The sequence below is a fragment of the Miscanthus floridulus genome, chromosome 9 (assembly GCF_019320115.1).
Source record: "Miscanthus floridulus cultivar M001 chromosome 9, ASM1932011v1, whole genome shotgun sequence".
In the NCBI taxonomy this organism is placed as follows: Eukaryota; Viridiplantae; Streptophyta; class Magnoliopsida; order Poales; family Poaceae; genus Miscanthus; species Miscanthus floridulus.
In genome coordinates this window covers 56,601,528-56,624,851 of record NC_089588.1, presented here as the reverse complement: position 1 = coordinate 56,624,851, position 23,324 = coordinate 56,601,528, and the positions used below count along the sequence as shown (strand labels likewise).

Below are 23,324 nucleotides of genomic sequence, written 5' to 3'. Positions count from 1 at the left end.
AGATGTAGAGCCCCCTTCCCGATGGCACAATGACACGCAGCCTATACACAAGGGGTTAGAGGCCGCACTATACCCGATTCGGCAAGCCATTCTTACGCCAATAAAGGTAACCACTAACAAGCTATAAAAAGGTCCTCATACTGAGCTAAAGCCAGAGCCATATAGCCCTCACAGCTGTACTGTAAGTCCCGGATGATCACTTACAAATAAGTCCTTAGGGAGAGGAATCTAGAGCACCATAAAAACAGCCCAATGCTCTAGCCCCCTGATTCCATGTTGCTAAAAAACATCTTTTAGTGTTTATTGCATATACCATTAGTCAAGTTACAAGGTCATGGTTTCAGTTGAGCACTAGCATCATACTACCCAATGCAATAACCAAAGATATCAAGGTACAGGGTAACAAAGTACTAGGAAATCCTTAGTGGCAGTCAAGGTAGACACATGCAGTATGAATTAAATGATTAAAGGTGTATAGGACAACAAGAAAGATCCCATGCTATACTTGCCTTAAACACCGATCCTTCGGTAAGCTTTAATCTTCAACATTCTTCTTCTTCTTCTTCTTCTTCTTCTTCTTCTTGATCACCACGTATAACTCACCGACTAGACAAGATTATAAAGCACCACACAAGCATATATGCAATCATACATGAAGCAAACAATAGATCTAAATTAGAACAGTACACCAAACATAAAATCAAGATGAAAAGTTTGTAAAATGAATCTACGTCTCGCTATGAACATAGAGACGCGATAAACACTCTAATAGGAGCTACGGTGAAAAAGATACAACTACGGAGAGATCTACTTTATATGCGGAAAAGAAAACTATAAGCTTCATTTATATTAGCTATATAAAATCTTATATAAATTGAATTAAGTCAAATTTAGATTCGAGTTATAAAACTAAGGTAAAACAAATCATATTTTATTTACAAAACCGAGTTGCATAATTATTAATCAAGATATGATTTAAACCATGAAATTTCAGAAATAGTAATATGGTAACCACTATTGCTAATGCGTAGATCTCATCGCTATGAATCTAACGCAACTTGAATGGACTAAAAGGGAGTTAAAACGTAGAAGATATGATTTAAACAAGATTTCCTTTAGTAAAATAATAGATTAAATCTAACCTTGAATTTTAAAAGTTGAAAACATACTTAATAGTAGTATGAATATGTAGATTATGAAATTATGAACCTAACGCAATTTGAATGGATCAAATCGGAGTTAAAACGGAGAAGTTATGACTAAACATAATCAGTGGAAAATCTGTAAATAGCTGAAAACGTATTTTAGACTTAACCGAAACAAAATACGCTTTCAAATAAAGAAAACAAAATCTGTAAACATGCTTTGGACTGTGGATTCTATAATTGAAAAAGGCAGGGACTCTTTAGTAAAATGGCCACGCGAACGGGTATCGGATAACTCAGACCGTTGGATCTTCACTGGTCGGCTGAGATCGGATCAGAGGGGAGAGAAAAGGCTAGCTTGCCGGAATAGTGACGGCGGCGAGGTGTCTGCGGTGGCGCCATTGATGAGCTCACCGGAGATGTCAATTTCGGTGATTCCGACCGCCATCCTTTACGGGAAAAAGACAGAGAGCAAGAGGGAGACTCAGAGAACTCTATGGAGGGATCGGTCGAGGTAGTGGAGGGACTGTGACAGCAGCACGCGCTAGCTTGCTGCTCGGCTTCAACAGCGAAGTCGCGCAAGGTACTGAGAGCAGAAGAACGCGGGGAAAATGACTTCAAAAGGTTTCTTACCTCCACACATAGCTCGGTAGTTTCTTAAGTCGGAGTTGAAGCTACGGAGGCGATTTGGCGGCGTCAAGCTCCACGCGGTGGAATTCGGGCGGCGGCGCTTGGCTAGCTTGAGGCAAAGTAGTGCAAGATAGGGCGTGGAATAGGCGGCACGGCGCGTGCGCTCGCTATTTATGGGCCGAGGGGACTTGCGGCGCAAGGCAACGGCGGACTCGGCGCTGCCACGGACACTCGACGCAGCGGGGAGAGTCCAGGAAGGAGACGTCGCGAGGTAGGAGATGCTCCTGACAGTGGGGTTCCACCGGTTGGTGACGGGAGAAAGAGGGGTCGAGCAGTCAGTGAAGGAGAGAGGGAGAGGGGCGAGTTGCTGCTGAGTTGGGTTGCGGTAGTGGCTTCGACCGGTGCGGCTTTACTGGGCCGACTAGAGAGAGGAAGGGAGAGGGCGCATCCGTGCGGGCCTCAGCACAGCTTGGGCCAGGGTGGCACGTTGGGCCTGTGGGAATAGAGGGGAGAGGGTGAGATCGAGCTAGGCTCGCGCGGGAGGGATCACTTGGGCCGGGTCGGCCCACGCAGGGGAAAACTGAGAAGAAGAAACAGTGGCCCGGGAAGGGAAAAGAAATGGAATGCTGGGCCATGAAGGCCGAAAGGGAGAGAAGGGAGGAGAGAGGGTTTTTTTTCCAAATCCTTTTCCATTTTGTTTCCAAATTCAAATCCAAATGCAAACCAAATCATATTCAAATATGATTTGAAATGCACTTTTTAATTCAAATAAAATTGAGAACTTTTGGTAAGTTCTCCAAAAATAAATTTTACACCTTTTTTAAAATATTTTATTTTCCATTTTTAATTTCATTTGCAAAAGCAATTTCAACCATTTTAAATTTTCAATCAAAACCACTCAACCAAATAAATCAAATGCAAGGGCATGTATGCACAAAGATGTTGCTAAACCTTATGATGAATTTTAATTTAATGAAAAATTTTATTTTCCTATATTTTATGAGCACAAAATTCCAAATTAAATCATTTTAGCTCTATTTCCAAAAATTCAAATTTTGGGGTGTTACATTAACAGGTGAAAAAATTGCACAACTGGATTAAAAGTCAAAGGCTAAACTATGACTCATAAAGTCACGTAAAGGGATGTAACTAGAGTTCATACATCTTGGTACTAGATTTCAACTAAATACATATAATGCTAGGAAAAAGATAAGTACTAGAAATTCTAACTAGAGGTCCCTAATGGAGCCTCCATGTTAATTCTCATGAGATACGATAGGAAAAATAAAAGATATATACTAGAAATTCTCAAAAAAATCTAAAACATTTGACCATAAATTCAGTATAACCTAATCACCATTGATAATAATAACTATTGGAGCTCTTCTATTTTCTAAATAATTACCCTCCACTGCTATTGCGTAAAACAACATAAAGTAATATATGACTCTAAATTTAAACTACCCACATATGCATGAAGAAACATGATCTCAAGTACACCTATATTTGCGTTTAGTTACCCATGTACTCTTATTGTGATAGATAATTTGCATAACCCAATTTTTATCTTATTATTTGAAAAATTAAATATCCTATCAAATCTGCATCTAAAAATTATCAACATCTTCTATTAAAACCCTCGGATGGAGAAACTATCAAAACAAAAATTGTAGACCTCAAAGAGTTGTGCAACATTGTAGTTGACAACTTTTTCATTTGAAATCATCTATCCAAGGAAAATTACTTTTAACTTTCTCACATTTGAAATTCAAAATTTTCAACAACCTCAGATGGAGAAATGATCAAAACTAAAGTTGTAGATCTTGAAAAGTTATACAACTTTGTAGTTCACATCTTTTTCATTTGAATTCGTTTAGGGTCCGAAATACTTATTTCAAAATCAGACAAAGATAAAACACGAGAAAGGTGGAGTGGATAGGGGAGATAAGCGCGAGCCTCTGCGGCCGCGAATCACTCATTTTTTTCACGTGAAAAATCGCTTGACTTATGACTGCCTGGTGGCGACTTTGTGACGATACGTAGAGGTGGCTCGAAATATAGCCGCTTCTACAAACCGATGATTTCTGGAGGCGGAAGAGTAGAGGCATTCCAGCCACCTCTACAGATCCAGTATGTAGTAGTGGTATCCATCATGCTCGGGAGATGGTTATGACATTTCCTATTAGGAGCGGGTATTATTTGTATAACCATTGGTTTCATACCTAGGCCGGCTTATCCCGTGCGAGTTATACTACAAGGATGACTTCCCAAGATTTGGTTGTGGTGGTTTATCTACAATTGACACATATGGTCAAGGAATGTTTTTTCTAGGGATATAGGTGGTGATCTAGTCTACTAATTGATTAATATTAGTGTGCCTGTGTTTATTTAAAATTTGTAGGTTGTGTGCATCATAATATGCAGAGGACGAGAGTGCTTTCAAGCTGATTTTATCAACTCGATGTAATAAATTTCAAACATAATAGAAACTTTCTTATCGAGAAAAAGGTGCTAAAGCAGAAGGACCAATGTACTATACATGTGCAAAATCATATAAGAAGGAACAGTGCCTTCTCTAGCAAGAAATATATGGCGGGAAATTTTAAATTTTAAAAAACACATCACCGGCGGTTTATGCTACTAAACCGCCTCTGCAAATTGCCTCTGAAAATCAATTTCCAGAGGCGGCTATTTTACATAAATCGCCAATGAATGCATTTACATCGGCAGTTTTCTTAAACTAACTACCTCTGGAAATGAATTTACACCGGCAACTGGCTTAGGTGAACCACCAGGGTAAATCTATTTTACACTGGCGGTTGCCTTAAGCAAATCGCCAATGTAAATAGATTTACACTAGCGGATCTCAAGAACGCCCGTGAAGTTCACGATTTTCACAGGCCTTTCACACTAGCGGAAGCCTGAAACGCCGGTAGAAATAGGTCTAGAACCGACAGATTTACACTGGCGGATCTCAAGAAGACTCCCGTGAAGTTCACGATTTACACTGACCTTTCACACTCACGGAAGCTTGACACGCTGGTAGAAATATGTCTGGAATTCTGTGTACTGGTGAGCATAAATGACAGCCCGATGAAGTAATAAAAACTGAATGAAGAAACAGATGGTATTGGTATTTGGTAACAATAAACGCGACGAAACATATGTAGAGGTTCTAAATTAACCGGATGGACCAGACACACACGCACACTCTATAAATATATATGTACCCGTCCACCAATGACCTCGCGTAGCTAGCTGTACCTAGCGAAATAGTAGCAGGACAAAGTGGAGAATACTCAGCCACCATGTCCTTCTCGAGGCTATCCGCTGCCGCGACGTATCCTGCTGCGATGATGGAGTCCAGCACCAAAATGGCCTTCGCGGCCATAGACTGTGCCGACTTCAAGGTGGCGGAGCAACAGCTTCCACCGTCTCGGTTCATCAATGGCGTCATGCCGCAGCCTTCGAACGGGCGCTGGTGCGGCGCCCAAACCTACGAACGGCCCACACGGAAGTGGATGGGCACGTTCCCTGACGAAGAAACCGCGGTGTGCGGCTACGACGACGTGGCTGCGCGCCGCTGCCAAGGCGTCACCAACTTCTCAGAGGAGTGCGCGACGGACGACGGAGAGCTTGCGTTCCAGGCGACGACCTCCAAGTCCGTGACCGTGAAGACCACGTTGCGGATGCAGACATCTGCCGACGAGGTGAGGCCGAGCCTGTGGCGGGCAGCGCGTGCGCAGCCGGCGACGCGGGCGCGAGAACATCTATTCCAGAAGGCGCTGACGCCCAGCGACGTTGGCAAGCTCAACCGCCTCGTCGTGCCGAAGCAGCACGCCGAGAAGCACTTGTTTCTCAACCGCAACCCCATGATGGCCAACGGTATTGGCATGCTCATCGACTTCGTGGACGGCTCCGAGAAGGCGTGGCGGTTCAGGTACTCGTTCTGCGCGACCAGCCGGATGCACGTCATCACCAAGGGATGGAGACGATTCATTCGGGAGAAGGGCCTCCAAGCTGGGGACACAGTGGCATTCTCCCAGTCCGCGTTTGGGGCGTACAAGCAGATGCACATAGACTACTGGAAGACGCAGAAGAAGCCACAACCACAAGATGCCGTGGCCGATGCGATTGCCGTTCATTGCCATGCCGTCATGCTGTTCGGCGTTGATATTGCTACAGCCTAGACGTACAAGCTAGCTAAAATGACCAAAGCTAGCTATAATTAGCACATCATTGTCAACCTTCTTGATCTGAGCTATCTATCTAATCTGATCGTTGACGCGTAGGGTCTACTCCTGTATTATATGGTATCCTCTCCACCTTGTGTAGTTTGTTGTCCATCCATCTGCAATTGTTAACTTAACGGCTCGGTGTGAGGTATTAAGATTATTGTTATTGGATCATCTTCAATAGTTCCTAAAAGAATTGCTTGATATATCAATAAGTTTTTCATGTCTCTAAAAATAGTAGACGGCATATTAGTTGGCTTTCTCAATCATTTTTAATATCTCACTTGTAGAAGCTAGAAGACAATTTTGTATCAAGAATCCCTTATTCACTGCGCCAGAAACTGTCGGGTCGGAGCCCCATCAATGCCAAAATTACTTCTGGGCGCAAAGGATAATCGGCAGTGATAGACATGGCCTATCACTGCTAGTTTCACGAACTGACACTGATAATACTCTATCGCTGTCGGTTCTAATCATCAGCCGGAACTGATCTCATGAGTATCACTGTCGGGTGGACGCATCACCCAGTAGTGTTATCATGAGTGTCAGTGCTGGGTTGGAGCATTAACCGGTAGTGACACTTAGGACACCACTAGTGGTTCATGCTTCAACCTGGCGGTGATACTCATGGCACCATTGTTGGATTAGTGCACACTCTACAGTGAATTATTGAGTGCTACTACAACCTCTCGGCAATAATTATTATAATGCACCAGAGAAATTTTATTGCCATCGCATTTCTCACAAGATATAAGATATATGAATGCATCATAACTAGAAGACTTAATAGGTAGAGATGAACAAATTCTCACTAAGTGCAGAACCCCCACTACTAATGGTTACCATGTACCAAGACATAATCATGTAATGAACATCCCCTATTTTGTATCCGAGCACATCATTTAAGTATGTCAATGCATGAGTTAGTGCACTCTCTTTTGCCTCGAAAGAACGATTGCACTGCAAATGGGCTATCTCCTAAAGCAAAATCCAGATGACCCTGCAATCCAAGTGAGGTGGGCCTTGAACATGCATAGTACCAGTGGTACCCAAGCTGCTCCATAGCTTGAGTCAGAATAGTGTGGAAGCTACACGCAGCTTACGTCAAATCATGATACATAATCAACAAGTGGTGTCAGTAATTAGAATACATATGACCGCCATGAATGAAAAATAATACACACACACACACACACGAGAGCACCACTTTGACTATACCACATCTTTGTCAATGCCCTGAGCAGTCAGCTCACTAACTGCTGCGACATCTAGATTGTTCTCGTGTAAAGCTTGTAGTCGACTGTATGAGAAGTCAATAATTATGAATCCATTGGTTGTGGGTTCCTTCATACATAGTCTCACAACATTTTCTGAATGGTTCTTTGATTCGGTGCCCGTCATCCCCTAACAGTAATTTCTCGGACGTCCTCGGGCCCACCCATCTTTCGCCAATGTTGAAAGTGATATTATAGTGAAATCTCTCACCATCATGGATGTTGGTTGTCAAATGATGATTTAGTGAGCTTCGAGAAATCAGAGTGTATCTTGGAGCCATCTAATCAGCCGAATTATCTATGGTAAATTATAAAAGTGGTTAGGATGTAATAAAATCTGTGTTATATTGAGTGTAAGATAAGATTGCTTACAATGGTTGAAAACGGAAATTGGGCTAGCAGCAAAGTTGGCCTCGATGGCACAGATCCAGGGACAAACTCAGGTGCCTCAGGTGGAGGTGGGGAGATCCTGCATGTCTGATCATGTACGTACAAGTTTCACATGTATTATGTTGTAGGTACATACACGTCTGGACAATAATGCAGATGAGGATATTTTGTATATTGACATAATCAAAACAATTCTAGACATGTGTTATAGATAAATACAGATCAAGACAATACAAAGGCATATCATGTCATATCATATCCATATGTCCAAAAGAAAACCTTAATTAGGTAATCCATATATACCATATCAATGTATCTCAAAAATATTCACTGTGAAGTATTACAATTCAGTGTAAGTTGAAGGAGCCATCGGTTTTGACCAACATGGAGACCCCATCGGAGGTCACTACCATAGATGGCACCCCTGCCTAGGTCATCCACCTCTCATGATAAGCGACTAAGGTCGGAGCTCCCTCTCGTTGAGTGCAACAAGTGTGGGTGAAAGCCACAAGGTGTTGGAATTCAAGATGAAGAAGTAAGACAGTCCACAAGTGTTCGAATCACAAGGTTTGGTTTTGTGTCCGCTTTTGTCTGAGTTCTGTCCTCTTTTGTGATTTTCAATAGAAGTTCATGTTTTGGTGTTCTTTCAGTGGATAGTTAGTGTGTTCGTGACTGTATCAAATACAGTCCACTTTTGAGCTCACATGGAGACCCCATCCACTACCGGAAACATCAAATTTGCCGAGTGTTTTTATATTTGCCAAGTGCGTTCTGTCCACTTTTGTGTTCTTTCTCTCGGACACTTTTGTTTTTATATTTGCTGATCTACTGGCAGTGGTGCTCACTGTAGGTTATACTAATTGGAATTGTCCAAAAACTATATATGCCTACTTAATTGAAATCATTTGAAAATTATTATTGCAAGCATATACTCTAGAGAGGTATATTCATCCAAATTTTTAGATATAGAATCATTCCAAAGACCTTAGAACAAAACTACATATGCGATAACAAATACCTTAGAATAAAATTACATAATATACGTTGCGAAGACAATTTTGGGAAAGAGGTACAATGTTAGCATCAGTGTCTACAAGCACATTGTAATATAACCACCAGTGTTGATGGTCACTAAACCCTAAACCCTAAATCCAACAATCAACATGTCTTCAAAAGAATGATAAACATAGCATGATCATGTCTTGTTCCTTTCAAATAAAGTCCATACCATATTATTTGGAGAACTAACCTTCATAGGAGACATTGAACAAAAGATGAATGAAATGGGCCAACATGGGTGGGTCACCCCACCCTATATATGTGGTGTCGACTAATCTAGGGTTACCCCCTAGACCTCAATCCATGTAAACATCAATAAACCCAACTTTACAAGATCATCAATATTGGTTTCAAGTTGGTTGAAGATCAATGGTCCAATTGGATGTTCACACGGATCCATGGACCCACCATTTCCACATTGGATCTCCAATTGCATAGAAACATTGTACACAACATGGACATCACTAGTCGGGCTGCCCTATAGAAGATGGACTGCCCCACCTATCGTGGGCGGGCGGCTGACCAAGGGCAGGTCACCCAACACCTCTCATAGTTAGGCGCGGTGTCTAAACTATAGCCTGTGGCTCTCACCGCGGATAGTTGTGGTAGGTAGTATGTAGTGACAGCCTTGTCTATCATTTGTATTTCACTACGTTCGGGTTAGTTCTTAAATTGTAGAGTTCTTTGCAGGAATGGTTTGAGACACCCTTCTCATCCATGTTCATTGTCTGCCAGGTTTGTCCTCCCATGTTTGGTGTGTGATCACTAGTATCTAGGTGTGCTAAGTTGTATAAATAGTATATACCTGTTTGCTACAGTGTAAAATATTCGTGGCCCACTTATCTCGTTAGCATCCCAACTAAGCTATCTACCGACTTGTATCTTACCCATGAGGTTTGGTAGCTATTGTTAATCAACAATATTATATATGTTTATATGGCATGTACTAGTCTTTGCTTGTACTAGTGTTTGCCAAACAAACCTGTGCCTTTGTTCAAACTTCATACATGGCTCATTAGGTTACTTCACAGTTTTATTAAAATCAACCTGCAGTCCACCTCTGTTCAAAATAAATTACAAAGCAGTCCGTTTTCTTCTGTTTTCACGCCTGATCTTTTCCAAAATGGTGCCCGCCGTCCCTGGTCTGTTTTTAAATCTGATTTTATTTATTGAAATTAAAAAATAGTCCAGTTTATTTACGTTTATGCCATCCAGATCTTTAAAACACCATAACTTTTCTGTTTTTAAGTCTGATTTCAATGCAATTTGCGTCTATGTGATCGTAGCAATGCGTAGATTAGTTTTATGAACTTTTCAACATCTTTTTCCATTGTTGGTGCACTGTTCTAACCAATAGCTTTTATTTGTTATGCATGATTCACTATGCCAGATTTGCATATCACTGCCGGCATCATCACTGCCGGATTTGTGAGAACCGGCAGTGATGTACCTTCACTGCCGGTTATGAGCTTGAAAATGAAAAAATGATTGGAGCTGGGCTAAAACCGGCAGTGAAGGATCACATCACTGTCGGTGTATGGCTTGAACCGACAGTGTTTTGGCGGCCACTCATCACTGCCGGTTTAAGCCAAGAGCCAACAGTGATTGGGCTCTATCACTGTCGGTTCTAGCCAAGAATCGACGGTGATAAGCCTACAACACAAAAAGGCTGCAGCCGTCCTCTCCTTCCTCCTCTCTTCCATCCCGAGAATAGAGGCGGCGTTTGGACCCTTCCCTCCATTGTTGCGGCTGCTCTTCACCATGAAGCTAGTGCTTGGATTTTGAAGAATGGCTTGATCTTTCTGCTTTAAGGTTAGTAACAAACATCCACTCCTTTGATTTTGTTGCTTAATTAGCTTCGTTTTGATGGCTACATTGCTTGATTCTCATTCTAGTTCTTTCTCAATTCTAGAGAGCACTTTTCCAATTGGACATTTGTGCAAGGCTCAAATTGTGGTGAATCCATCATCCAAACGGTTGGTGTCTATGAACACATTTAAATTCCCAGCTAATTATTCCATGGTGGTCAAGATCATCATTGTTAGTATGTGATGCTATAATTAGTTCTTAGAAGTAGAGTAGAATAGATGTTCTTCATTATTGCGCAATAATTGTTTTTTACTACGATTTTCAATTCACAGGGCCGGGGCTACTAATTTCAATTTTCCAATAATTAGTGTACAATAATGTTTTCCAAAAATGGTACTTTCGAGCTACAATTGTTGTTCATGAAGCTCGATTTCTTATTAATTCTTTGTAATTACTGTCTTAGTATTTTTTGTGCAGAAATGGATAGAGAGTGGATGCATCTGTCCCGAACGGACAAGCGGTACATGCATGGCGTCAGCCAGTTTATCACTGATGCCAAAGCCCATGCTGGGAATGGGAACCCTGTCTTTTGCCCATGCAAAGATTGCAAGAATCATAGGAACTTTCGTCAAATTGAGTCTATACGATCGCACTTGATTACTAGGGGTTCTTGCCAAACTATACGATATGGACTATGCATGGTGAGGTTGGTGTGAATGTTTTGCCGAAAAATGATGATGATGTGGACATGCCTGATGTAGCCATCCACGATGCTGACGAGGAACCCGGTGTCAATACGAAACCTATGGCCACAATTAATAATGTGTTTAGGAACATGCTAGCTGATGACACCAAGGATAACGATGGCATTTCTCAGCTGCTACGTAATGTAGAGACCAGATGTCTTAGTGAAAGATAGCTGAGAAAGCTAGAGAAAATGAGACAAGATGGCAAAAACACCAGTGTATAGGAATTGTCCAATGAGCAAACTAGAAGCCGACATCATGCTGTTAGAGTTCAAATCGACAAACGGATTGAGCGATAAAGGCTTCAATCAGTTGTTAGGTATAATAAGGAAATGCTCTCAGAAAAAATGAGCTGCCAGAAAAGACATACTTGGCCAAGCAAATGATCTGCCCCATCGGCCTCGAGGTTGAAAAAATCCATACGTGTTCCAATTATTGCATATTGTACCATGGAGAAAAATAAAAGACTAGGACAAGTGCCCCAAGTGTGAAGCTCCATGGTACAAGGAAGGGTCATCAGATGAGCGTACCAAGACCAGAGGAGGTGCCGTAAAGGTCGTTTGGTATTTCCCTATAGCTCCCCGGATGCATAGGTTGTTTGCATGTGCAAAGTCAGCCAAGCTATTGCGCTGGCATGGCGAAGAGCGTAAGAAAGATACAATGATGAGGCACCTCGCCGATGGGCGTGACTAGAGGACTATCAATACTATGTTCTATAAGGACATCAGTGGTGTAAGGAAATTGGACCCTAAGCCCATTTACTTTGGATTTTGGTGTTTGATGACCAACACAACCAAATTGGACTAATGAATTTGCAAGTGTTTGTTTTGTAGTCCAACAGGGTGCAAGACGTGACTTGGACAAAGGCGACGTGATGATCCGATGATCAACACCTTAAGCAAGACCTTAGGAGCACAAGAAAAGACCAAAATATCAAGCAAAGTCCAAGCATGAAGATAGGAACCAAGCCGTACTCAAGATCACGAAGAAACGAGCTCGCAGAGGCGACCGGACGCAAGGACCGGACGCTGGAAGCGCGACCGGGTGCTGGACCGGTGGCTTGACAGACAGGCGACCGGACGTGAAGACCGGATGCTGGCGGCAACCGACCGAACGTAGGAACGCAACGTCCAATCGAGTACAGAAAGGTTCCAAAGCGGCATATCTGCGACCGGACATGTCCGGTGGCAGGCGACCGGACGCTAGCCAGCGTCCGATCAGTGTTTTGCCAGCTCAACGATCGGTACGATCGGACGTGTCCAGTCAGGACGATTCAGCGTCCGGTCAGTAGCAGTTTCGCGGGAATTCGACCCCAACGGCTACTTTCTCAGTGGGGCTTATAAATACAACCCCCAACCGGCCATTTGAGTCAAGTGGAGCTGAGGAAACATACCAAGGGTGTTGATACACCATTTTAGTGATCTCCACATGCATAGTACTTAGTGTTTTATTAGGTGATTACCATAAGTGCTTTGCGAAGTGCTTAGGTTGATTAGACACCGCTTATGCGCTTGCTCTAGGTGTTTGCCTAGTGTTTAGTGAGGTTTGCATACCTCTTGCCACCCCGTGCTTGCGAGCACAAGTGTTGTACATCGGAGGGGCTTGAAGTCTTGCGAGATCACACCAACCACTTTTGTGGTGTGGCCGCCACCGTGTACTGGAGGGAACAAGGCCCGCAGCGTTTTGGCCGGAAGCATGATAGTGAAGACGGCGGAGAGCATCCGGGAGAGGCTTGCCGAGAGGCACGTCGGAGACCCACTTGCGTGTGGGGAAGGCCCGAGGCTATCCATGGAGTTACCCGACCGGGAGCTTGGCCCTTGCGAGGGATTCCTTGTGAGGGGCTCCAACGAGGACTAGGGGGAAGCTTGCGCGCTTCTCGATACCTCGGTAAAAATACTGGAGTCGTCGACAGGAGTTTGCATATCTCTACCTTGCTCTTTAGCTTCCATATTTACATTGATTACTTTACTACGTTTGCGGTAGAGATAGCAACACACTAGCAAAACCATAGTTGCACATCTAGATAGCTTATCTATTGCATAGGTTTTGCTAGGGTTAGAACAAGAGGCCATAGTTTAGAGTTAGAATTTTAAGTCACCTAATTCACCCCCCCCCTCTTAGGCGTCACGGTCTGTACAATTGGTATCAGAGCTGGCTGGCTCATATTTGGACTCTTGGCTTAAACGCTGTTGAGCCGACGCTATTGTAGAGTGGTTGGGATGGGTACCGCTAGGCCTCCACAATTTGATGGCACTAACTTCCTCTACTATAAGGCTAGAATGGCTTGCCACCTTGAGGCGGTTGATTTAGGTGTATGGAGAGTCACTCATGATGGGATGAAACCCATTAAGAATCCCGAAAAGCCCACAAAGAGTGACGAAAAAGAAATGCATTTTAATGCTAGAGCTAAGAATTGCTTGTTTGAATCATTTAGCATGGATGTGTTTAACCAAGTGTTCACCTTAAATATGGCACATGAAATTTGGTTAAAACTCCAAGAGCTCCATGATGGCACAAGTAATGTTCGTGAGCAAAAACATTGTCTAGCTAAGCAAAATTATGATTCCTTTGCTATGAATGATGATGAGCTTGTTCGTGATATGTATTCTCGATTGAATCTAATTATCAATGAGCTCCATTCAATAGGATTATTAAAGCTAGATGATGCGGACATCATGAGGAAGATCATCTCCATTCTACCACAAAAGAAATATGCAAGCATCATCACCATCCTTCACAACATGGAGAACTTGAGCACCATGACCCCAGGCATTGTCATTGGCAAGCTAGTGGCATTTGAAATGTCACGTAAGATGGGTCAAGGAGAAGCATCTTCATCAAGCAAAGGCAAAGCTCTCGCTTGTAGCGAGAAGAAAAAGATGAAGGGCAAGAAAGTTGAGTCAAGCTCAAACTCAAGCTCCTCAAGTGAAGAAGAAGATGAGGATGATGATGATGATGAACAAGAATCAAGTGATGATGATCAATCTTCCTCCTCCACCTCCGACCTTGATGAAGAATCAATCAAACTTATCAAAAAGGTGGAGAAGATGATCGTAAGGCTCAATGTCAAGGGTGTGCCCATCCAAATTCAAGACCTCGTTTTCACTAATCAAAGAAACGAGCAAAGAAAGAGAGGATGCTATGGATGCGGCGAGTTGGGGCACTTTGTGGAAGTTTGTCCAAACAAGCCCACACCCAAGGCAAAGAAGAAGGCGTGCAAGAACAAAGCCCTCACATCAATAAGGTCATGGGATGATTCTTCAAGTGAAGAAGATCATCACAAGAGGCAAGGGCGCAAGCACTCATCATCAAGCTCTTCTCGTGTGTGCCTTATGGCACGAGGTAATGAAAGCTCATCCTCTAGTGAGAGCGATAGTGATGATGATTTGCCTTCTTATAATACAATTGTGCAACAAAATCTTAAATATGCTAAAGTTTGCACTAGTCAACAAAAGAAGCTAAAAAATTTAAAAGAGGAGCTAGGTAGTTCACAAGAAGCATACAAAAATTTGCTTGAACAATATGAAAACTTTGCAAATCTCAATGTTGAACTATCCACTAAAATTGAGCAACTTGAGGCTAGTGCAACAACAAATGCATGCACAATCAATGATGAGCAACTTTTAAAGAAATATGAAAAATTAAAAGAAAAGTTAGCTAGCTCACAAGAAGCATATAATAGTTTGCTTGCTAAAATGGAAACCATGTGCAAACATTATGATGAGCTAACTAATAAAGTTGCTAATCTTGAAGCCATTAGCACAAACCCCACCAAGGCATCTAAAAAGAAAAGTTCTATCTTTAACATGTCAAAAAGGGATGCCTCTACTTCTTATAATGATTTATGATTAGACTCACATTTGTGCAACCAAGGTTGTGTTGAGAAAGTTATTGTAGATACATGCACACAAGAGGTTGCAAAGGAGAATGAGCAACTCAAGCAAGAAGTAGCTCGCCTCACCAAGGACTTGACACAAGTAAAAGGCAAGGCAAAGCAAACCCAACTTCATCAAGATAACACCATCAAGGGAGTGAAGAAGCTTGATGAAGGACAAACTGTGGTTTGTTACGTGTGCCATAAGGAAGGTCACAAGTCCTATGAGTGCAAGGTGAAGAATGGGGGAGGAGCAAAGAAGAAGGAGAAAAAGCAAACAAGCAAGCTCTCCAACACCTACACCAACAAGGTGGACAAGAAGGCCTCCACACCTTATCTCTTGAAGAAGAAGAAAAATGACAAGGTGGTGGCCATCAAGGTGAACAAGCAAGCCAACAATGGGGTCAAACGCTTTTGGGTGCTAAAGGAAATCATTTCCAACATGAAGAGCACCAAGAAGGTTTGGATCCCAAAAGGGAAGTGAGAAGTCCATCAGACTTCGGGGAATTTGGAGACTTGGCAAAGTGTGGGTGCATTTCATGGGGTGCATCATGATGGACAAAATCATTGCCAAGTGGGTTAGTGAATACTATGGACCCAAATTCCCCTTCCCATGTTAGGGTAACTAAATGTTATTACTTTTTAATTGGTACATCTTGCAATTAGATTTTCCTACAATTGGTATCTTTAAGCATCTAGTTACTCTTCATACCTAGGTTTGCTTTTCTATGCTTATATCTTTTGTTATGCATAAACTAGGTATTTCATATGGTAGGCTTGCTCGATTACATTCTTAACCCTTGGAGCAAACCTACATGGTGTTAAAATTGCTTAGAAGCACGACACATAGCTTGTCTTACTATTGTTCATCTAATATGTGCCAAAGTCCAAATTGTAGATAATCTCTCCCGGATATCTTTTTGAAAATGATTCTCACATTCATGAGATGTCATCTTTCAAGTGGTATCTTTAATTCTAAAATCAATGTGCATGATTTCTACAAAGTATTCTACATTTGTGTGCACAAATTTAGGGAGGAGTAATTCTACAACTTGGATGCTTTGAGACTAACACTTTTTCAAATGGTATCATTTTTTCAAACCTATGTGTAGTAGTCTCATTGTAAGGAAATTGGAGTCCCCGGAGTTAAGCATCATTCTTTAATTGGCATCATCATGTTGATTTCATTTCATATTTATATGCTTTCTCCATGCATTATATAGATTAAACTCTCTTGTGCAATAAATTGCTATTTATGCATATGCTTTGCTTTCTACCATATGTATGCATACATTTAGGGGGAGCTTAGTCTATATAATGTGAGAGTCAAATTTTGTGATCCATTTCATTCTATACACAAAGGATCACGAAATTTGACCCTCCCTTGTGCTACTAATGTCTTCCTTTTCGGTGTTTGATGCCAAAGGGGGAGAATTTGAAGGACCAAAGGCAAGAATCAAGTTGATGTCTACAAGTGGTAATGGTCCAAGAAAGGGAGGAAAGTGGATTATGGATTAGACTAAGTAATGGTAAAATTTGTAGGAATCCATAATGACACATAGGGATTTTTGTAAGGGCAAGATGGTCTTCGATTGGTATCTAAGTAGGATTTTCTAGCATCATATAACCTTGCCCTTTGTATTGCATCCTAGCAAGTAGGTAGTTTTTTAAATTTCAAAATCTCTATCATTTGCTTGATTTGGTCGTGTTGTCATCAATCACCAAAAAGGGGGAGATTGTAAGGAAAATGGACCCTAAGCCCATTTACTTTGGATTTTGGTGTTTGATGACCAACACAACCAAATTGGACTAATGAATTTGCAAGTGTTTGTTTTGTAGTCCAACAGGGTGCAAGACGTGACTTGGACAAAGGCAACGTGATGATCCGATGATCAACACCTTAAGCAAGACCTTAGGAGCACAAGAAAAGACCCAAGATATCAAGCAAAGTCCAAGCATGAAGGTAGGAACCAAGCCATACGCAAGATCATGAAGAAACGAGCTCGCAGAGGCGACCGGACGCAAGGACCGGACGCTGGAAGCGCGACCGGATGCTGGACCGGTGGCTCGGCAGATAGGCGATCGGACATGAAGACCGGACACTGGCAGCAATCGACCGAACGTTGGAACGCAGCGTCCGATCGAGTACAGAAAGGTTCTAGAGCGGCATATCTGCGACCGGACGCGTCCGGTGGTAGGTGACCGGACGCTAGCCAGCGTCCGATCAGTGTTTTGCCGGCTCAACGGTCGGTACGACCGGACGCGTCCGGTTAGGATGATTCAGCGTCCGGTCAGTAGCAGTTTCGCGGGAATTCGACCCCAATGGCTACTTTCTCAGTGGGGCTTATAAATACAACCCCCAACCGGCCATTTGAGTCAAGTGGAGCTGAGGAAACATACCAAGGGTGTTGATACACCATTTTAGTGATCTCCACATGCATAGTGCTTAGTGTTTTATTAGGTGATTAGCATAAGTGCTTTGCGAAGTGCTTAGGTTGATTAGACCACCGCTTATGCGCTTGCTCTAGGTGTTTGCCTAGTGTTTAGTGAGGTTTGCATACCTCTTGCCACCCCATGCTTGTGAGCACAAGTGTTGTACATCGGAGGGGCTTGAAGTCTTGTGAGATCACACCAACCGCGTTTGTGGTGTGGCCGCCACCGTGTACTGGAGGGAACAAGGCCCACGGCGTTTCGGCCAGAAGCTTGATAGTGAAGACGGCGGAGAGCATCCAGGAGAGGCTTGCCGAGAGGCACGTCGGAGACCCACTTGCGTGTGGGGAAGGCCCGAGGCTATCCACGGAGTTACCTAACCGAGAGCTTGGCCCTTGCGAGGGATTCCTTGCGAGGGGCTCCAACGAGGACTAGGGGGAAGCTTGCGCGCTTCTCGATACCTCGGTAAAAATACCGGAGTCGTCGATGGGAGTTTGCACATCTCTACCTTGCTCTTTAGCTTCCGTATTTACATTGATTACTTTACTATGTTTGCGGTAGAGATAGCAACACACTAGCAAAACCATAGTTGCACATCTAGATAGCTTATCTATTGCATAGGTTTTGCTAGGGTTAGAACAAGAGGCCATAGTTTAGAGTTAGAATTTTAAGTCACCTAATTCACCCCCCCCCCCCCCCGCTCTTAGGCGTCACGGTCCGTACAAGTGGAGAGGTAAGGCACCTTTGGTTTGCTTTGAGCATAGATGGGATGAATCCTTTTGTCCAGGTTAGAAGCAATCATAGCACCTGGCCAGTGATGCTCTGTATATACAACCTTCCACCTTGGGTCTGTATGAAGCGGTCGTACATCCAGATGCCACTACTGATCCAAGGGCCAAGACAACCTAGGAATGACATCGATGTGTTTCTGGAAGCAGTGATTGATGAACTAGTGGAGATGTTTGAAAAGGGTGTGCCGGATGTTTGGGACAAGTACAAAAAGGAACATGTCACGATCAAGGGAGTACCTATCGCTACAATCACTGACCTGCCAGGTCGAGGTTCATTGTCTGGAGAGAAGACAAAAGGCTATACTGGATGTGTCGAGTACTTGGACGACACCGATGCGGTAAATCTGCCAAATAACTCAAAGGCAGTTTATATGGGACACTGTAGGTTCCTACCTAAGGATCACCCTTACCACAGGAACAGAAAAGATTTCAACGGTACTATTGAGAAACACTTAGCTCCAAAATATCGAGACGGGCCTACGATACTTCGAGAACTCAACAAACTAGAGGTTGTCCTTGGGAAGGGGGACAATGTAGTAGTAGTGCCTGATGGGAGCATTTGGAAGAAAAAAATGGTTTTCTAGAAACTACCTTACTGGCCATTTATGAGTGTATGCCACTGTCTTGATCCCATGCACATCACTAAAAACATGTGCGCTAACACTCTTAACACCTTGATGGACACCGGGGGGACATCGAAGGATTCACTAGCCACATGCCTAGACATGCAACACTTGGGAATCAGGAAGGAGCTGCATCCCGTGGAGCTAGAGAATGGCTAGTTCAAACTTCCGGTTGCGTCATGGACATTGAAGAAGGAAGAAAAGCGTGCGCTTATTTCTTTCTTCAATGAACTCAAAGTCCCAATGGGCTACTGTGCGAACCCAAAGAGGCTAGTGAACATGAGAGAACTCAAGTTCAACTATGGCCCTATGAAGGCCCATGACTGTCATGTCATTATGACTCAGTTGCTCCCTGTTGCCCTACATGGTATCCTCCCCCTAAAAGTCCGCGCCCCAATCATAAAGCTTTGCTCGTTCTTCAACGTGATCTCAAAAAAGGTCATTGATGTGTCCACACTAGAGTAGCTATAGCGGGACATAGCCAAAACTCTCGTTAGGCTTGAGATGCATTTCCCGCTGACTTACTTTGATATCTCATTGCATCTACTCATTCATCTTGTTGACCAAATTATAGCCCTTGGCCCAATGTACCTACATCAGATGTTCCCTTTCAAAAGATTGATGAAAGTTTTTAGGAGGTATGTTAGGAACAGATTTAGGCCAGAAGGGGGCATGGTTGAAGGATGGTCAACGGAGGAGGCCAATGAGTTCTACACATATTATCTGGACATCAAAAGGGTTGGAGTTCTAAAATCTCATCATGAGGGAAGACTACGTGGCAAAGGAACGATTGGGGAGAAATCTGTTATAGTAGATGACCCTGTTTCTTTCAGACAGGCATAGTTCACTTTCTCTAGCAAGCCGAGAGTGTGATGCCATACATTGACAAGCACAGGCAATCGCTGCAAACTCCGTATTCGAGCAGGTCATAGGCTTGGCTGGATAAAAAACATAAGGAGGAATTCGTCAACTGGTTGCGACATCGCTTGCTTGGAATAAAGTTGGGTAATCAACTGGATGCCTTAGCCCAGGGACCTTTGAGTACATATCTTAAGTACCAAGGGTATGAGATCAATGGATTCACATTTTACACAAAAAAGCAAGATGGAAAAAGAACATACCAAAATTGTGGTGTTCGTTTTGATGCTCACGATGAAAACGGCAACGTGCAGGCGACATACTATGGTTTTATAGAGGAGATATGGGAGCTAGCCTATGGTCCGTTGAAGGCAGCTCTTTTTCGCTGCCAGTGGGTTTGGCTCGAGGAAATCAACACTGATAGCAAAGGGTTCACTACCGTTGATCTCACTAAGACCGCATACAGAGATGACCCCTTCGTCCTTGCAAGAGATGTTATGCAAGTCTTCTATGCAAGGGACAACATGACAAAAGGAAGGCTAAAAGTAGTCCTAGAAGGGAAAAGGAAAATTGTTGGTGTCGATGGAGTGACGGATGAAGAAGACTACAGGGGCTATCAGGAAATGCCTCCATTCAGGGCGAACATACCCCTACCTATCATTCAAGAGGGTGACGAACCTGCTTACGTGCGGCTTGGTCACAATGAGGCCCTCATTGTTGGTGCACCTAAAGATAGTTAGATTATTGTTAACTATGTAATCATTATGCACATAACTGTGAAGGATATTTGATCCTGATGAAACTCTCATCTCCTCTCTCCTCCTCGTTAATACTCTGCTAACTCAGCAAATATGCCGACGTATCATAGCAATTAATGAGAATGAAAGTTATTTAAAACTACCATTGAGACTGACCTTATTACTATTCAAACACTTGATTAGACACTAGACATAACATTTGTAAACTTTACTCTCTGAATTTAAACACCAGCTAAATATAAATATAAATATATATGTCTAGACTTCCTATAGAAGGACATTGGGGCGGCCATTCTCTTCCGAGCTACTACTAGTAGTGAGGGATCCACAGCTCCTCGGTGCCACTGGTCCCCCACCAGTTTGTAGTCCCTGCTCGCAATACTCAAAGGAGCCCAGCCCATAGTAGGCTTTGAGCAAAGGTGTAGTAGCTCCAACCTTCATTGATCATTGATGTATGTGCTCCTGGAGATGTGATTGGGAATGCCTATGGTTTGTGTGTTGACTGTTGAGTGATCCATTTACTTGATGCGTGTACTGTTTCAGTCTCCAGATCAGGCCGAGATGAAGAGGAATGCTAAGAAGGCCACAGAGAAAGAAGGTGCACAGAGAATATTCAATTAATAATTTATAAAATTGAAACAAAAATTTTGGGCTGCCTCGGACTCGAACACGGGTCTCGGGGGCTAAGTTGAGGTGCCTTAACTATTGAGCCAGTCGGAGGAGTTTGAAAGAAAATGAAAAGTTATCCTACTTAACACCTAACTGCTACATTTTCAAAAAAACTGCTACACCACATCACTGCCGGTTTGGGGAATGAACCGGCTGTGATGTGCCCCCATCACTGTCGGTTTATAATGAGAACCAGCAGTGATGAGCTATTTCTCGAAGTAATTAAATAATTTATAAAATTGAACAAAAACAATTTGGGTAGCCTCGGACTCGAACACGGGTCTCGGGGGCTAGGATGAGGGGTCTTAACCGTTGAGCCAGTCGGAGGAGTTCGAAAGAAAATGAAAAGTTATCCTACTTAACACCTAACTGCTACATTTTTCAAAAAAAACTGCTACACCACATCACTGCCGATTTTGGTTTTAAAACCGGCAGTGATAGCTTCTATCACAGTTGGTTGCTCGAACCGACACAGAAGGCTCCATTCACTGTCGGTTTTTAAACTAAAACTAACAGTGATGTGTAGATGCTCCTCACATGCCAACAGTGCTCCCACTGACCACAACAGTTGGAACACTGCTCCCACCTACCCTGACAACTTTAGTTCAGAAATAAAAATGTACCACAACTGCTAGCTTCTATAAAATGGCCCTCGTCCAGGAGCTAGCCTCTCCATGCATGTTGGTTTCAGCTAGGCCTTATCAGCCATGATACAATGCTTTCCTCTCACAACAAACCACAGATATCATTATGCGTCGTAGTCCACCAAAATGGTGCACACAAGAGGTACTAGAAGAATGCTACTGAAGATAGAGCAACGCTGAAGATTGGAGATGCCATGAGCTTTACAGAGCCATCCACTGCGGTGCGCATCTAGAAAAAGGCCATGTATAGACAAGGCGGATTCATCGATGCCACCTTGTCATCTCCCACCGGTATAGCTCATAGACCACCTTGGTGCTGCTGTTTGACCCTAGTTGTGGTGCTAGAAGAATGCTACCAAGGTGGTTACATTATAATGTGGTGATACACATTGATTATAACATTGACCTGTACGCAAATAGGTCTTTGTTATCGTATATGGAATTTTAGTGTAAGGTCTTTGTTATCGTATATGTAATTTATTTCTAATATTTTTGTTATTTTTTGATGTATTTCATTACTATCTAAATAAATACATTGTTGTCATTAAAACTTTCCCACTGTACTATCTAAATAAATATATCCTTTACATATATGCACCTTCACTGTCGGTTCTGTTTAAAAACTGACAGTGATATTAACTTTCACTGTCGGTTCTACTTAAAAACCGGCAGTGATGACCATGCCCCCTTATATAAAACAAATCGCCGGCCACATACATCGATCCCACCCACCCACGAACTCTCACAGTCTCATTTCTCACGTTTCATTCTCACTTCTCAAGAAATCCACTCTCTCTCTCTACGTGATTTGGTCATGGCTCCTGCATTTTTCACTGGTATTGATATGTTGTCTTCTCCAATATTCTATCTATATTCATTTGATCTATATTTATATTCATGTTTCTTTACATTCTACATTTATATATTCTTATTCCTTGCATTCGATCTACATTTAATTATGTTGCCACATTTTACTTGGAAGAATTTTTTGTGCATATATTTTATGTTCATATTTTTTAGCATTTTATTGATAAGGTGGTATGAACAACGGACCTCCACCACCACAAGAACCAGGTTTCCACCCTGGTGATGAGCCATTCGCTCCTAATGTGGCCATTCCACGGTTCCCTGTTCTAACTATTGTATAAAATATTTTCCAACATCTTTTGTTTTTTTATGCTAATAAATAAGTGTAATTAGTTTAATATCATTGTTGCATACATATATGTCACAGACTATATCCCCAATAGATTGGCTGCGAATAGCACTTAGCTGGTTCTTTATCTCGGACATCGTCGAGAACACGGCATCTAATGCAAGTGGTCGGCTATGGACGTGTGAACTCAGTTTTTCCATCCCTTTGTGGGGTGCAAATCATCGGAACCATAT

The 23,324-nt window shown here is 42.7% G+C and overlaps 1 protein-coding gene across 1 annotated transcript; it reads left to right on the top strand.

Moving 5' to 3' along the window:
* Positions 1 to 5,083: 5,083 nt before the first annotated feature.
* On the top strand, positions 5,084 to 5,965 carry LOC136479955 (AP2/ERF and B3 domain-containing protein Os01g0141000-like). Its single transcript, XM_066477649.1, has one exon. It carries the CDS (start codon positions 5,084 to 5,086, stop codon positions 5,963 to 5,965), a length of 882 nt encoding a protein of 293 aa, XP_066333746.1.
* The last annotated feature ends 17,359 nt before the right edge of the window (positions 5,966 to 23,324 follow it).

What these genes read in the sequence shown, in the direction of transcription:
- LOC136479955 (XM_066477649.1), top strand. Translation starts at nt 5,084, where the DNA reads ATGTCCTTCTCGAGGCTATCCGCTGCCGCGACGTATCCTGCTGCGATG.